Here is a 16,534-nt window from a genome sequence, read left to right as displayed (position 1 = left end):
TTGAGTGGGATCTTACATTATATGCCTTTCTGTCAATGTCTCCATCTTCTTCCATTCAACATAATGGCGCTAGTGGTAAAGAAGCCACCTGCCAATACAGGAGATACAAGAGATACAAGTTTGCTCCCTGGGTCAGGAAGATCCCCTCGAGTAGGAAATGGCAACCTGTTCCAGTATTCTTGCCTGGAAGATCCCATGGAGAGAGGAGCCTGGCGGGCTACAGTCCATGGGTTTGCAAAGAGTGGGACATAACTGAGTGACTGAGCGCACACAGAGAATATTTTCAACGGTCGTTCGTTTGTGGCATGGGTCAGTACTTCATTCCTTTTGACAGTCGAATAATATTCCATTGTATGGATATCGGTGTGCACATCCGCTGATGGGCATTTTGGGTTGTTCCCACTTTTGGGGCTATAATGAGTAATACTGCTATGAACATTCATTCATATCCAAGTTTTTGTGTGGACATATGTTTTCATTTCGCTTGCGTATATAACTGAGAGTGGAATCACTGGGTCATATGCTAACTCTATTTTTAACATTTTGAGGAACTGCCAGGCTGTTTTCCAGAGTGGCTGCATCACTTTGCATTCCTATCAGCAGGGGCTGGAAGTTCTGACTTCACTGCCTTCTTGCCACCGCTTGTTACTATGTCTTTTGATTCTAGCCGTCCTAGTGGGTATGAAGTGCTATCTCATTGTGAATTGTGCTTTGCTTCACCATCTGTTTCCCTCATGGCTAATGATGTTGAGCAGCTTTTCATGTGCTTATGGGTCATTTGTATATCTTACTTGAAGAAATGTCTATTCAGATCATTAGTTTATTTTTATTTATTTTTGTAAAATATTTATGTATTTATTTGGCTGCACCAGGTCTTAGGTGTGGCAGGCGGACTCTTGGTTGCAGTGTGTGGGATCTAGCTCCTTGACCAGGGATGGAGCCTGAGCCCCCTGAATTGGGAGCATGAAGTCTTAGCCACTGGACCACCAGGGAAGTTCCCATTTGCTCATTTTTAAATTGAATTGTTTGTCTTTTTGTTGTTGAGTTACAAGAGTTTTTAACATCTTCTAAATACAGGTCTCTTACCAAACGTATGATTTGTAAGTAGTTTTCCTATCCTATGAGTTGCCTTTTCACTCTTTTGATGGTGTTCACAAAAGTCTTTGATTTGAAGAGGTCTGATTTCTCTTTTGTCCTTTAATTCCTTGTGCTTTTGGTGTCCTATCTAAGAAACCATTGTCTGGCCCTTGTGAGGGTGAAGGGAAGTGGCTTTGGGACTTGACACTTCTCATCCTTTTTTGGAGCGAATCCTTCCCTCCTTTATATAATCGTTCAGAAATACTTCTGAAACCAAACTACTTGCCTGGTGCTGGGGATACAGCAGTGACAAGGCAAACCCAGCCCCTGTCTTCCTAGAGCTTAGAATGAAATGAAAGAGTCAGGCATGAAGCAGGTAACCAAAACAGAAGAATGACTTAATTACAGATGTGCGGGAGCGAGAGAGGGCCCAGAGGCCTGTACCAAGGAGATGTGTCTGGTCTGGGGGCTGAAAAAGACCCCAAGGACAGGGCATCTAGTCCGAGATTAAAGGCAGGGATGCATTCGCCAGGCAAAATGGGTGCAGGGCTCCAGGCAGAGGGAACAGCATGTGCAAAGGCCCTGAGGTGACGGGAGTTCATGCTGTCCAGTAAGGCAAGTTCCCCTGGCACACTGACCCCCCACTGGGGCTTCTTGGGGCATCCAGTGGCCTGATGGAAGTGTGTGCAGCATGCGTGTCCTTAGCGCATATACAGAAGAGGTTCTAGACTCTAGGGAGACCCAGATGCATTGCACCTGCCTCCAGAACTCTGCTGACGTTTCAAGAGGACATCGGGGGCCTCCCCAGCCTCCTCCAGGGTCAGCCCAAGCCTGGCTGAACCCTCCCCGTAGACACACTGGTTACTGTGCAGGCTGGGAAGGCCTAGGGGTGCAGCAGTCCTGGACGGGGGTGGCCCGTGACCCCTGGTTTCTTATATGCTGTCTGAGGCCTGTGAGGCCATGGGGACATGGATAGGTCTCCAGGGCACCTCTCTGCCCCCTTGAGTCCCAGTGTGTCTTCCTTCCTCACCTTCCTTCCTGCGATATTTTCTCCTTCTCCAGACTGGTAGGTGTAAAAGTAGATGAGCAGCTTGGGTTTTGGTTCAGAATGATTGAGATGAGATGTCCTCGGAGGGGTGGCTGGGCAGTGGTTGCTGGTGGCTGACTCCCCAGCCCACCGCCCCAAGCCCCTGCCCCCTGCCCTGTGACACGTGCTGTCGTGACTCAGCCCTAGCTCCGCAAGGAAGATCCTGGACCCTGGAGACAGCCCAGCACAGGAGCAGACTCTGAAGTCTTCCCACACATTTTCAGTGCCTTCTCATTCATTCATTCATTCACTGAACACTCAACAAATATTTGTGCAGGGTTTGCCTTGGGCTTCCCTGCTGGCTCAGATGGTAAAAATTCTGCAATGCGGGAGACCCAGGATCAATTCCTGTGTCAGGAAGGTCCTCTGGAGAAGGAAATGGCTACCCACTCCAGTATTCTTGACTGGAGAATTCCGTGGACAGAGTAGCCTGGTGGGCTACAGTCGACAGGGTCACAAAAAGTCACACGACTGAGTGATTAACACTTCCTACCTTGGACCAAGCCCTGTGATGGGTCCCAGGGAGTCAGAAAACAGTTAAGTTCCAGTCCCTGCCAGACAAATGACCTTACATTTACCCTACAGCGTGACAGAGCTGTGATGTGGCAGCAGGGCCGGGGCGGGGTGTGCGTGTGTGTGTGTGTGTGTGTGTGTCTGGGATGGCTTCCCGGAGGAGGTGGCATTCTGCTGAGAACTGAAGGTGAGCAGGGAGGCAGAGAGAAGTGGTAAGTCCAGGAACGGAATGGGCAGGAGTCCACAGGGAGAGGATGTGCCTGTCCAGCGTAAATGCTGACCTCCGGGAGACCACTAACCTGGGACAACATCTCTGAAACCACTGAGGTGCCCTGTCCTGGCACTGCCCACCTGGGCGACCTGGGGGTCCCATCCAGTAGATAGAACCAGAAAGCCCTCAAGAGGAAGGCCCCATACCTCTGTCAAGTTTATGGCCAGTTTGCCCAGGGCTGGGCTGGGAACTGGGGCTACCTCCTCCCTCCCTTCTCGCTGCCAAGCAGCTACCAGGGGTGCAGTAAGAAAAAGAATGGGTCTGGGGTTTGCAGAGGGAAAGCTCTCACTTGCTATGTGACCCTGGGTAGGTCCAAGCCCCTCTCTGGGCCCTCCTTCCGTCTTCTCTGTGAGGCAGTGACCCCCGCCCCCCGCCACTCTCGAGGTTGCTGGGGGCCTCCAGGGGGTGATGCTGGAAAGTTCGCCTCGGTGATCTCACTGCCTGCTCCCATTTGGGCCTTCGCCTTGGTCCCTGAGTGTCCTGGACAGAGGCCGACCAGTCCAAGCATGAAAGTGGCCCTTGGCTCCTTGCTTGAGATTCTGGGGGTGGGGTGGGGCTGGCCTCCTGGGGAAGCCCCCCGAAGCCCAGGTGCCCTTCTCCAGAGGGCTCCAGGGTCCACACTTCTTCTCCTACCTCCTGCCCATCTTTCCTTTCTTCCTTCCAATATGAGTGATGCATATAGAGCCAGGCCCAACCTTGGCTCTGCCCTCTCAGGCATCACAGGCTGGCACCCCCCTGCCTCTTCTCAAAGCTACCCTGCCCTACATGCTGCTCCCAGCTACCCCTGGCCTGTGTGCCAGGGACTCCAGCACAGACCTCAGGTTTAGAGATGCTCCTGTTGCCTTCAGCCCCCTCTTCTTGGCTGACCATTCACCCTAAGCCCCTGGAGAGACTCCCCCCATCTCAGGATCCCTCTACATGAGGACCTGGGGGTACTCATCAGGCCGGCTGCCTATGCCAAGGTGGTAAGAAGCCTGGGCTCTGGACCAACCTGCAGATTTAAGTCCCTGCCCCAGCCTTTACTGGCTACGTGGCTTTGACAGGTTGTTTAACCCCGTGCCTCAGTTTCCCCTTCTGTAAAAATCAGGCTAAGAGCACCCAGGTCAGATACTCATGAGGGTTTGGTGAAGTGGTTCCTGTTACCTCCATTTCTCAGGGGGATTCCTGAGGCTGGGGTGAAATAAAGGCTTCGCCCGTGGCCACTCTGCTGGTGAGCCGGCACCAACCTGCGGTCCTAAACCAGGACCCAGGCCTCCTTAACCACCTCTGCTCCCTGTTACTTCTTATCTGATGAGGTGAGATTCTCTCCCAAGGCTCTCCTGGTGGCCCTGGAGTCAGGGATGCTGCCTGGAAGGCACATAAGGATACACATTCCAGAATTCCTGTCTGAGCCCCACTCCTAGGGGGTCTTTCAAATGAACCCAGCTCTCTAGCAGGAAACCTGGGTGTTCGGGGGCGCAGCCTCCATGCGCCCCCACCCCCACCTCCACTTCCTTCCCCAGACTCCTCTGCCTGTAAGTACTTCTGCAGCCTCAAAACTCCTTTGACCAAGGCCCAGTGTTAATTTGTTAAATCCACATCGAGGTCCTGGGGACCTGTTGTTTATTTTTGTGAACGTGTTGGCAGAGATCACATTTGGGGTGGGGGAGGCTGCTTATTCGGTCGGAATAAATGCTAATTAATAAAAGTTATTTATTTGGGTTGGAGCTCGCCGTGGCCCCAGGGTCACGCACAAACTGACTATTTGAAGCAAAAACAAACAGAGAGTGTCTCTCAACAGCTTGAGAAAGGCAGAAACGAAGAGGCCGGGTTTATTTGTCTTAGGAAGAATTTGCAGTTAATTCCCTCCAGACTATTTAGACCCTTAAATTAAATGGAATAAGAAAAACCATGGGTGCAGGGGAAGGAGCCAGGAACACTTGATCATTTGGCCGAGAGCAGAGTTTTCAAATGTCTTTGGCCTGAAGTCAGCCAAGTAAATGGTATGTGTGAAATAATTTAATGGCAGAGAACGGTGCAGCAGTCACTTTTTCTCACTGTAATGTAATAAGAGAGAGAGCGTGGCTGCCTCTGCTATCTGAGTCCGTTTATCTTTCCCTGGACTCAGCCCCTCACAGTAGCCCCTAAAGAGCCCAGGTAAATGGCGGTGGTTTCAGGCTTTATTTTCAATCCCAGAACTTTGACTGAACAAAAGGAAACTTTGGGCACAGCCCTGATTGGGACGGACCTGGCCCCAGTGCTTGCTGGCCCGAGGCTTCAAGAGTATTTATTTATTTTCCAAATACTTGAAGCTCAAGCGTGGAACCCCCAGAGGACACACGCCCACTACATCCACTTCTCAGGGGGCGATTCAGGAACTCGTGGTAACGAACATCCGGCGCATCCGCTGGGAAGCAAAGTGCAGCCCGAGAGTGAGCCCTGGCTAAGGCCAAAGCTGTGGGTTCGAGTCCTGGGTCACCTCCAAGACACCTCCTAAATCTTCCCCATCTCCTGAGCCTCTGCCCGCAGCTGGGGCTGGAAGGAGCTTTCTGCTAGGGGCTGGGCTGAAGAAGAAAGATCCTGTTTATTTGGTGGCGGGGGGTGGGGAGGGGGGAGGGGGGTAGGGGTGGAGGCGCGTTGCATACGATCAAGAATGTTAAGGGCAGGAACTTCCCTGGAGGCCCAGTGATTAAGACTCTGCACTTTCGATGCAGGGGGCGCAGGTTCGATCCCTGGTCTGAGAATGAAGATCCCACATGTTGTGCAGCACAGCCAAAAACAATGTTAAATGCAGCAAGCATTTATGGAGCAATGACTGTGCTCTTGGCATTCAGTTAAACTCAGCTCCTCCAGGAACTTTGTGTGACCCTGGGCAAACCACGGTCCTGCAGGACTCCCAGAGGTGAGGTCTTCCCCCCTGGGGGGCTAGGGATGGAGTCTTGGGGACATTTCCACAGCAGTGAGATGACACAATCCATGAGGTCTCCCAGAGCTGGGACCGAGAGTGTGACCCCCCCGCCCCACACCTGGCATCACCTTCCCTGGGAACCAGGAGAATGACGGAAGACGACTCAGCAGAGACAAACTCATACCCTGGGCTGCCTGAGTCTCCCCACAGGCACGTCCCAGCTGCGTGATCTTGGGTCAACCTTTCAGAGCCTCAGTTTCCCAGTGTGTGAAATGGGATAACACCTCGTAGGGCAGATGCTGGGATCCAGTGGATGGGCGTGTATGCAACACTGGACAGTGTTCGTGCCCAAACCCCGCTTTTGTTGAGCACATTCCATCGCAGCTGCCCTGATGGAGAGAAGTGACTCCAGCCCAGCTGGGGTGAGGGGTGTGAGAGTCGGGTTGCTGGAGCTGGGGGTGTAAATCCCTTGCCTGAGAGTTTCGGCTCCAAGTCTCCAGCAGTTTAGCCAAAGAGCAGAGTTGTTTCTTCCGGCACCCCCTTGGCGGGGGCCAAGGCTGCAAAATGGTTTTCATTTCAACACCCTCCGTTTTGAATTGCTCAGAAATTTCCCGAAAAAGTCTCCTTTTTTGGCTGAAAGGCCTCCTGCGTTGGGTTTGTGCCCAAGCAGTATTGCCTAAAGGGGGGGGCGGAAATCGGCTTGCAATGGCTGGTGTTCCAGAAGCTTCCGTCCACTCTCTGGGGTCTTGATCACACAGGTTTTCAGCTCTCGACCCTTGATATTTTGGTGTAAGATTTCTTCCCACTCGAGGGGGTGAGGGTCAGGGGTGGAGAGACATTCACAGCCACCAGACATTCTCATCCATCTTCACCTTTCCTTGGAGGAAAGGGGTGAGGAGTGAAGACTGAAGCGGGTCCAGGAGATGAGGCCAGCTCGCTCTGTGTTCCCTGCCACCGCCTACCCCATTCCCACATGTGTCCTGTGTTTTTAGTATTTCCCAAATGGGAAAAGTAATGGACTTCAATTCCTGGTCCTCTCTCCAAACCAGGGCCTCTCTCCCTCAGCGCTATGCACATGGTGAGCCAAAGAATTCCCTGATCCAGGGGCTGTTCTGGGCACTGGAGCGTACTTAGCAGCAGCCCTGGTCTCTACCTCCGTCCTAGGAGCACCATTCGCCTCTCAGTCCTGACTTTCAAAATAGTCTCCAGACATTGCCAGATGTCCCCTGGAGGCTAAATTGCCCTCAATTGAGAACCACCGGTCCAAACCCAGTAAGGCCATCTTTTCCCGGGAAACCCTGCCTGATTCCTGCTTGACAACTCCCCTCCCCCAACCCCCACGCCATGCAACCATGACCAGACTCATGGAACAGTTTGCCCTCCAGTCCAATCAGCTGGTTGCTCTGCGTACATGGGAGCCAGGATTGAATGGTATCTGTGGCCGGGCCTGGAATGTTCTAGATGCTCAGCTGAACAACTCAGCATCGTGTGAAGAATGTAGGATGTGGTCAAACCAGTCAATCCTAAAGGAAATCAATCCTAAATATTCACTGGAGGGACCGATGCTGAAGCTGAAGTTCCAATACCTCGGCCACCTGATGCAAAAAGCTGACTCACTGGAAGAGACCCTGACGCTGGGGAAGATTGAGGGCAGGAGGAGAAGGGGACGACAGAGGGCCAGATGGTTGGATGGCATCACTGACCTGATGGATGTGAATTTGAGCAAGCTCCTGGAGATAGTGAAGGACAGACAGGGAAGCCTGGCGTGCTACAGTCCATGGGGTCGCAGAATTGGACACGAATGAGCCACTGAACAACAACGTAAAGGGAATATGTAACTGGGGAAGCAAAAATACAAGGTGTGTCCCCAGATCCAAAAGGTTATCCACACCCTCTGTTGACCCAACTGGGAGCAAGACTGGCCTTCCCGTCCACCGCTGCTGGGAACCCTGGATGGGGGCCTTGGCTATAGCTAGCATTTTACTCATTGGCCCAACAATCCCAATTCTAGGGATCTGTCCCAAATATTCACTGGCAAAAATAGGATATCATGTTTGCATGAGGTTATTCATTGTGGTATTCTTCTGAGTTGCAAAAAATTGGAAACACACCACCTGCCAATCGATAGGGCTCTGGTTTTAGTTAAATAAACCATAGTTTAGGGGTTTCCCTGGTGGTCCAGTGGCGAAGACTCTGTCTTCCCAATGCAGAGGGGGCCTGGGTTCGATTCTGGGTCAGGAAACCAGATCCCCGCGTGCCACAACGGAAAGATTCCGCACAGCCAAATAAGTAAATAAATAGAATATTTTTGAAAACATAGTATGTTTGCACAACTGAGTGGTACAGAGCCACATGCAGGGCTTTCTGTCCTGGGTGGCGAAATCCCTGGGATGTGTTGCTCAGTGGGATCAAAGAGAGGGGCACAGCAGTCCACAGTCGGCTAGCTTCCAACAGAAGAGCAGGAGAAAATACTAGGAAAAAAAATGCAAACAGCAGTGCTGAAAGGATAAAGCAAAGACGAATTTTACAATGGTTCTGGCAGGTGGAAGGTGGGAAAGTGAAAGTGGTAAAGTCGCTCAAAGTCAACCACTAAAAGGAACGAAATAGGGTCATTTGTAGAGTCATGCTTATAAATTATTTTTAAATCACACCTGTGATTTTGTAAAGCTTGGGGAGCAAAGTCAGGAACAGGGCGCCGTTAACTTTTGCTTTGTCCCTCTCCGTGTTTGAATCTGTTTCTGCGACAAGAGATGATGGTTTACTGTTTCTGTGGCAACTCTTTCGGTTCTTTGAGATCCCCTGGAATAGTCCATGGAATTCTTCAGGCCAGAATACTGGAGTGGGTAGCCGTTCTCTTCTCCAGGGGATCTTCCCAACCCAGGGATTGACCCCAGGTCTCCTGCATTGTGGGCAGATTCTTTACCAGCTGAGCCACCAGGGAAGGAGGGAACAAAAGGGAAAATACAGATCAGTGCATATGATGCAAATAAAGAAGGCTGGTTTGCTGGCCCGGGTTGGAGCGGTCTCAGGAGTATAGTAAATAGGAAGAGGAACTTGGCAGCACCAGTGTGTTCAGCGTGATCTCATACTTGTAAGCTTTTTAACTTTTGTTGGAGTTAAATTGCTTTGCAAAATTGTATGAGTTTCTGCTGTAGGATGAAGTGAATCAGCTATAAGTATACATATATCCCCTCCCTCTTGGACCCTCTCCTCCCCAGCCACCCCCCATTCCACCCCTCTAGGTCATCACAGAGCACCAAGCTGAGTTTCCTCTGCTTTATAGCAGGTTCCCACTAGAAATCTATTTTACACGTGGTAGTGTGTATATGGCCCCTGGAGGAGAGCATGGCAACCCACTCCAGTATTCCTGCCTGGAGAATCCCCAGGAACAGAGGAGCCTGGTGAGCTACAGTCCATGGGGTCGCAAAGGGTCAGATGTGACTGGGCAACTAGGCACAGCACAGTCTATCTATGTCCATCCTAATCTCCCAATTCCTCCCACCCTTCCTCGCTGCCCTGTGTCCACGTCTGTTCTCTCCGTCTCTATGCTGGAAATACGTTCACCTGTAACACTTTTCTGGATTCCACATATATGCATTAATATATGATATTTGTTTTTCTGACTTATTCAGCCTATCTGACCGACTCTAGGTCCACCCACCTCTCTACAAATGACCCTGTTTTGTTCCCTGACACGTGTACCCTAATATTCATTGCAGCACTATTTACAATGGCCAGGACGTGGAAAGAACCTAAATATTCAATGACGAATGGAGAAAGAAGACGCAGATGAACACAATGGGATATTACTCAGTCACGAAAAGGAGTGAAATAGGGTCATTTGTAGAGTCAGGCTTGTAAAGTCTTTTATATTCACGTTGGTGATTTTGTAAAGCTTGGGAGTAGAGTCAAGAGAAGGGAGTCATTGCTTTTACTTTGTCCTTTTCAGTGTTGTCCGAATCTTTTGCTGTGACAGTGATGTCAGTTGGTTATCAGAATATACTTTTTTTAACATGAAATCTTCAGATTCTTTAACTTGATAAAGTATCCTTTTGTTAAGTATAGTTGATTTACAATGTGTTAATTTCTGGTGTACAGCAAGGTGATTCAGTTATACCTATACTCATTCTTCTTCATATTCTTTTCCCATTATGCTTAATTATAGGATATTGAACATTGTTCCCTGTGCTATATAGTAGAACCTTGTTGCTTATCCATAAAATACACATTTTCAATACGAAAATAAGATACATAAGCAAGTACTGAACCAGACAGGGTTGGTTCTAAGTGCCCAGTGAATGCAATGGAGGAGAGAGCATTCTGTGTGCACTCAGATCAGGGAGGGCTTCCTGGAGGAGTGAGCAATGAGCAGGGCCCTTCAGGATGAAGGGCCAGCAGTTTAACCCCTGGGTACAATTGAAATGTGCAAACAGTAACTGAACTCCCCCCTCCTCCGTAGAGGGGGCATGAAGAGGTGAATAGCACCTGGCTCGGTTTTTGTGAACATCCAATGGTCTGTGGGTGTTAAAAAGCCTAACAGCGAGCAGTGGACCCTCAGAACTGTGACTTTCACTGTGCCTTTTTATATATTAATATAATTCAACAGAGCTTCCCTGGTGGCTCAGAGGGTAAAGCGTCTGCCTGCAGTGCAGGAGACCTGGGTTCGATACCCATGGCGGTTGACCACACCCCAGAGTCTGAGCCATCTTCGAGGACACGTAGATGCCTCCGGCCCTCCCTGACCAGGTCGGTTGTCCCTCTTGGTCCCCCCAGGAGGGGGGCCTGGCCGCTCTGATTCACCTTTGTATCCCCAGGGCCCTAGCCCTGTGCCTGCCACGTCGTGTGCTCAGTAAGTGTGTTGTGTAATAAATGGATGGATGAAGAAATTAACAAAGGAGTGAATTAAAGGGTCCTGCTCTCAGGGCTGGACCATCCACCCGCAGTGGGAAGACACAGGCTAAAGTGCTCAGCGCACGTTGCTGAGCTGGTGCCTGAGTCATGACCGTGCGGGCTCCTGCGGGCGCAGGGGCAGCCCGGCCTGGCCTTGAGCTGACCCTTGGGTCCCTCCGCAGGTGAGTGTCCCAGCCCCGGGCGCAGCAGCGCCGCCAAGCGGAAGAAGAAGCAGCGGCGGAACCGCACCACGTTCAACAGCAGCCAGCTGCAGGCGCTGGAGCGCGTGTTTGAGCGCACGCACTACCCCGACGCCTTCGTGCGTGAGGAGCTGGCCCGGCGGGTCAACCTCAGCGAGGCGCGCGTCCAGGTGAGCGCTGCGCGTCCGTGGGCTCCTCGCAGGAGCGTGTACAGCCACCATGCACTCAGGGTTAAGGAATTGCCAAGGTGCACGGGGGCGTCTGAGGCCAGGAGGGCCGAGGGTCCGATCCAAGCCCTGCCACTGGCCAGCTGGGTGAGCTTGAGCAAGTACTTAACCCCTCGGTACCGTAGGTGGTGGTGGTGGTGGTGTAGTTGCTAAGTCGTTCCGACTCTTGCGACCCCATGGACTGCAGCCAGCCAGGCTCCTCTGTCCATGGGATTCTCCAGGCAAGAGTACTGAAGTGGGTTTCCATTTCCTTCTCCAGGGGATCTTCCCGACCCAGGAATCGAATCCACCCCGGGTCTCCTGCACTGCAGGCAGATGAGTTATAAGGAAGCCCACAGGGTGGGTTCCCTGTAAAATGAGGATCGTGTGGGTCTATTTTATAGCGTTCTTATGAGAAAGAAAAGAATTATTTTTGTAGCTTAGCTCAGTGTCTGGCACAGAGGGTTTTGATAAATAAAAGTCGTTTTAAAGCGTCCAGGGCTTTCTCCGCGCCAGCTCTGAGCAGAGTGCCCAGCATACACCGCTCTTCATTATAACCTCCCAGCAGCTAAATGTTCAGCAGCTCATGCCTTCATTCCTCCGCTGGCACAGTCTCCAACACACACTGACCCAGCGGCAGGCACTATATCACCCCCATTTTACAGACGGGAAAACTGAGGTTCAGGGAGATGAAGCCGCCAGTGTAGGGTGGTTGACAGAGCAGGTGAACGGTGGGTCCAAGAGGACTTGGGTCCCCCTGGCAGCCCGCTCACGGCTCTTTCCCACCCCCAGGTCTGGTTTCAGAACCGCCGGGCCAAGTTCCGCAGAAACGAGCGGGCCATGCTGGCCAACCGCTCGGCCTCGCTGCTCAAGTCCTACAGTCAGGAGGCCGCCGTCGAGCAGCCGGTGGCTCCCCGGCCCACCGCCCTGAGCCCGGACTATCTCTCCTGGACAGCCTCCTCCCCCTACAGGTGAGCATGGGAACTGCTTCCGGTCAGGGTTGGCGGGGTGGGGGGTGGGGGGGCAGCAGCCTGGAGACCCCTGTAGGGTGGTGTTTTAGGATCCAGATTCCCTCGAGGCTCTGCAGAGAACTATGAAAGGGGCTCAGGCCCTCCGTGGACTGGGGGTGGGTGGGCAGGCGTGTGACTGTGCATGGGGGAGGTTGTAAGAATGTGTGTGTGTGTGTGTGTGTGTGTGTCCGCGCGCGCGCGCGCGCACGCACCTGTATTTGTAAATGTGTGGACTGGCAAGATATGACCTGTCTGGAGGGAGTAGAGAACCCCTGTCACCCTGAGGGAGCTGAACAGCTGCCAGTTTCTGGGACGTCCCTGGTGGTCCAGTGGCTAAGTCTCTGCACTCTCAATGCCGGGGGCCCAGGTTCCATCCCTGGTCAGGGAACTAGATCCCACAGCTTCAGCGGAACTTTAACAGCCACAGCTGAAAGAGCCTGCATGCCGCAACAAAGACCCAGCGCAGCCAAATAAATTACTAAATCAATATTTTTTTAATAAAAAACAAAGAAAACCTGCAGCTTTCTAGGCTAGCGCGAGCGCCTCAGCACCTCTTGTCAGTCATCCTGGAGGGAGGCTGGGAGGGCCCCTGAGGATGGTTCTCAGTCTCAGGGACCTGGCTGGGACCCAGAGGCAAGGGCTGAGGCAGTTTTGTCCTGGTCAAAGTCGGGAAAAGGTGTCAGGGCAGGGCGGGAGAGGGAGGGGGTGCTGGAGAGTTGGGGTTTTGCACCCTACAACTCCCAGGGGTGCTGTCCACCCCTTAGGCTGTGTGAGCAGCTCTGCTGGAGCCCTGGTCTCAGGAGATCCAGTGGGTCAGCTTGTGGGGTCTGAGTCCTGGAAATGCCCACGCTAGACCCACAGCCCTCCCACCTCCTCCCTGCCCTCTCCTTACCTGGGCCAGGAGAACCATCAAGAGGTATCCTTCCATACAGGTGTATGTTCATCCCACCCCCATCCTGCTGTGTGCCAGGCACCGGGCAGGTGCTGGGGGGTGAACAGGATGCAGGAAGCTCCTGGTCCAGTGAGGAATGACCCCAAACCTGCAGGGGCGGCTCCAGGTCCCAGCGCCGACCGTGGGCCCTTCCGCCTCTGCCCTGAATCTTGCGCCGCAGGTCACCTCCAGCCCCAGGGGAAGGCTGCCCGTGAGCTGAGGAGGGGAAGCAAGAGGACCAGAGGCTGGGGTCCTTGGACGGACAGCCAGGGTGGTCAGCTCCGGGCAGCACCGACGTCCTTCTGTCTTGTGTCGCCCCCAGCACGGTGCCACCCTACAGCCCTGGAGGCTCAGGCCCCGCGACCCCGGGGGTCAGCATGGCCAACAGTATCGCCAGTCTCCGTCTCAAGGCCAAGGAGTTCAGCCTGCATCACAGCCAGGTGCCCACCGTGAACTGACAGCCGGCTCCGCCAGGATCCCAGTGCCTCCCTGGTCTAACGACAGCAGAAAGGAGGGCAGACGCGCAGGAAAGTGACCTTCTCCTGCCCCCTGTCTCCGGGACAGGCTGGGTGGGCTCTCCTGGCTGGCCCTTCTCTGCAGCCCAGACTCCTGGGCCCAAGAGGCTGCTGAGATGCCTGGAGCCTGGCTCAGCCCCTCATCCATGGCCGCTGGAGACTTCGGCCCCTGATCCTTGGAGGGGTTGGGCCAGAAGGTGGAATAGCAGCTCACCGAGGACCTCACTTACTTGGTGTGTGAAAGCCAAAAAGCTGTTGTCTGTAAGAAATAAAAAAAGAAGAAATTGTTTAAGCCCCCAAAGATTGCCGGGAGGGCAGACAGGACAGCAAACCAATGAGGGGCCATTTTGAGGGGCCAGCTCCCTCATCTGTGTCCCTTATTCTGAAAAAGTCCTTCATCACCCTGCAGACCCCAGGGGTAGGGAGTGGGGTTGGAGGACAGAGACTTTCCCTGGAGCCCTTGACACCCAGGTGTTTGGGAGAAACCCTGCTGTGTGACTCTGGGCAGGATCCCAGCCTTCTCTGGGCAGGGGTGTCTCCCCTGCCCTATGGCAGGGGCAGCGTGGGTGTGGGGGCAGGGGCTAGAATTAAAGCCCTTGCTGCTGGACACGCAGGAGGTGTGGGTGCCCCTAGACCTTTGGCTGTGGAGGAGCCTGGGCCCAGACAGTGCGGGTGCAGAGAGGAGGCCCCAGGTGGGCTTACAGGGCAGAGTGGTTCTAACAGCCAAGACCGCCAGAGCCCTTCCTCCAAGTTCTCCAGCCTGCCCTTTCGCAGATGGTCACTGGGGGTGAGAGAGGACCTGTGTGCCACCAGCCACTCAGGAGTCTGCAAAAAAGTGTGCAGTGAGGGGTGTGGTCTGAAGCCAGCCCTTTCCACCCGGCCCCAGGCCACCCCTCCTGATGGGCATAGCCTCCAGGGAGGTTAAGAGATCATTTCTGCAACCAGCCCCCAGGAAGTGAGACAACACTTCCCAGGGGAATTCCCTGGGAGTCCAGGGGTTAGAGCTTCCCAGGTGGCGCCAGTGGTAGGTTCCCACCTGGCAATGCAAGGGACATAAGAGACATGGGTTCGATCCCTGGGTGGGGAAGGTCCCCTGGAAACAGGCATAGCAACCCACTCTACTGTCCTAAGAGAAGGACACGACTGAAGCAACTTAGCATGCACACCGCCAGTGGTTAGAGCTAAGTGCTTTCCCTGCCATCTCCCAGGTTCAATCCCTGATTGGGGAACTAGATCCTACCAAGCCATGTGACGTGGCCAAAAATAGAAAAACAAAGAACACACTTCCTGACCCCCAGACGGTCCAGAGGTAGAGGTGCTCAGCCCCTCATCACACCGCTGGACTCCACGGATGGGCCCCATGTCTCCAGTCTGCCCTGCCCATATGGTGTCAAAGCACCCCCAAAGGGCCGGCATCCTCGCCACAGGCTGCATCTTCTAGGTGACCCTGAACAGGGCAAAGCCACGTGGCAATCCTAACATAAGAAACGGTCTCTGTTTTTGTTTTAGAAGGTGTGACCGTCCCCGAGTGAGGTGAGGACCTTCCCCATCTCCCAATTCACCCCCAGAGACTCTTCCCCATCTTTCACTGGGAATTCCACCATGAAAACACAGTTCCTGTGGGGTGGGTGTCACCCTCTTCAGATGTGCCAACGGCCCCCGGGACCATCGCCCTGTGACTGTGATGGGAGGCTGAGGCTCTGGTCAGCAGTAGGGGGGCCGCCAACGAGCGGAGGGCAGCACTGCTCCAGCTGAAGGCGCGGGGAGGGCCATTCTGCCGATGCCTGCAGCTGGCTCTGCCCAGCTGACTCCAGGGGCCAGAGCAAGGAGAGACCAGTGCCCTGACCATGTGTGTGTGATGGGGGACAGGGATAGGGAGTGAAGGGGGGGACAGTCAGAGCTGTGTCTTCTTGCTCAGTTTGGCCTCTGCCTTGGGCGACTGATTTCTGGGTCTCCATTTGCCATTCATTCACTGAACAAATATTGTAAAACTCTTGCTGTGTGCAGGGCCCTGAGCAGAAAGCAGAGAACTGACATGGGATCCCTGGCTACAGAGGCCATCTCAATCACAGGGAGCCCCAAGTCTCGTCTAAGGCATCCAGGCAGGCTTCCTGGAGGAGGTGTCCTGGAAAGATGAAGAGGGGAGGGAGAACAGTGTTTCTGGCAAGGGGAACAGCATGTGTAAAGGCCCTGTGATAGGCCAGAAGCTGCCTCTTTGGGCCAGTGGGGGACAGTTCTGGGTCTGGATTTCGTGCAGGATGAAGATGGACAGAAGCAGGGACCAGTTCACGTGGGGTTTGTGTGGCCAGATCTCAAGTGCAGATGTCATCCTGGCAGTGAGGCGTCATGGAGGGAGTTTGCTTGGTAGAGGGACCCCCTTTCCCCACCTTGGACTCTGTGTGGAGGCAGACACACCCCTGCAGAGGCTGTCCAGTCAGGAGGGCAGCAGCCTGGACCAGATGAGGACAGAGTGGGTGATCCAGGAGGCATCCTGGACCCAGCAGAGACAGAGGCTGATGACTAGCTGTTGGACTAGGGGGAGGCCAGGGGGCCAGGATGTGGTTTAAACACATGGATGCGCCCGGGAGGAAGAGCCCCTGGAAGCAGGACTCACCTGGTAGAGGTGGCAGGAGGAAGCCAGCCGCCTTCTTCTGCCACCTGCTGGCCACTGAAGGGCTCATCAGTGTCCTTCCACCCAACAAGCACTGGGGCCGTCCTGGTCTGAGCTGGGTCTCCCTCACAAGGAGCTTACCGCCCCCCTGCCCCAGGGATTTGCACCAGCCTAGGGCCAGCACACAGGGTCCAGAGCTGTGCCCTCATGGGCAGCCAGGAAAAGTGGGCTCTTTCCTCCCAGAAGCACTGGACTGGTCGTGAGCAAGTGGATGAGTCCGCCCAGGTCCTGGGCAGCGCTCCGGAGTTCAGACAGAGGCACGTCTGGTTTTTCTAT

General features: G+C 53.8%; 1 protein-coding gene across 2 annotated transcripts in view; it reads left to right on the top strand.

Moving 5' to 3' along the window:
• PRRX2 (paired related homeobox 2) overlaps positions 1–13,888 on the top strand; it is a 53,636-nt gene extending 39,748 nt beyond the window's left edge. The window contains exons 2-4 of one of the 2 annotated variants that reach the window (XM_069580026.1): positions 10,908–11,095; positions 11,924–12,102; positions 13,254–13,888. In XM_069580026.1, coding sequence (XP_069436127.1) covers positions 10,908–11,095; positions 11,924–12,102; positions 13,254–13,287 — 401 coding nt within the window. In that variant the 3' untranslated portion in view covers positions 13,288–13,888. The remainder of the gene's footprint in view (positions 1–10,907; positions 11,096–11,923; positions 12,103–13,253) is intronic. The other variant, XM_069580025.1, reaches the window with a different exon arrangement.
• Positions 13,889–16,534: the final 2,646 nt, after the last annotated feature.

The sequence above is a fragment of the Ovis canadensis genome, chromosome 3 (genome assembly GCF_042477335.2).
Source record: "Ovis canadensis isolate MfBH-ARS-UI-01 breed Bighorn chromosome 3, ARS-UI_OviCan_v2, whole genome shotgun sequence".
Classification (NCBI taxonomy): domain Eukaryota; kingdom Metazoa; phylum Chordata; class Mammalia; order Artiodactyla; family Bovidae; genus Ovis; species Ovis canadensis.
The sequence above is the reverse complement of the archived record's forward strand: the minus strand, read 5'-3'. Positions and strand labels throughout refer to the sequence as shown.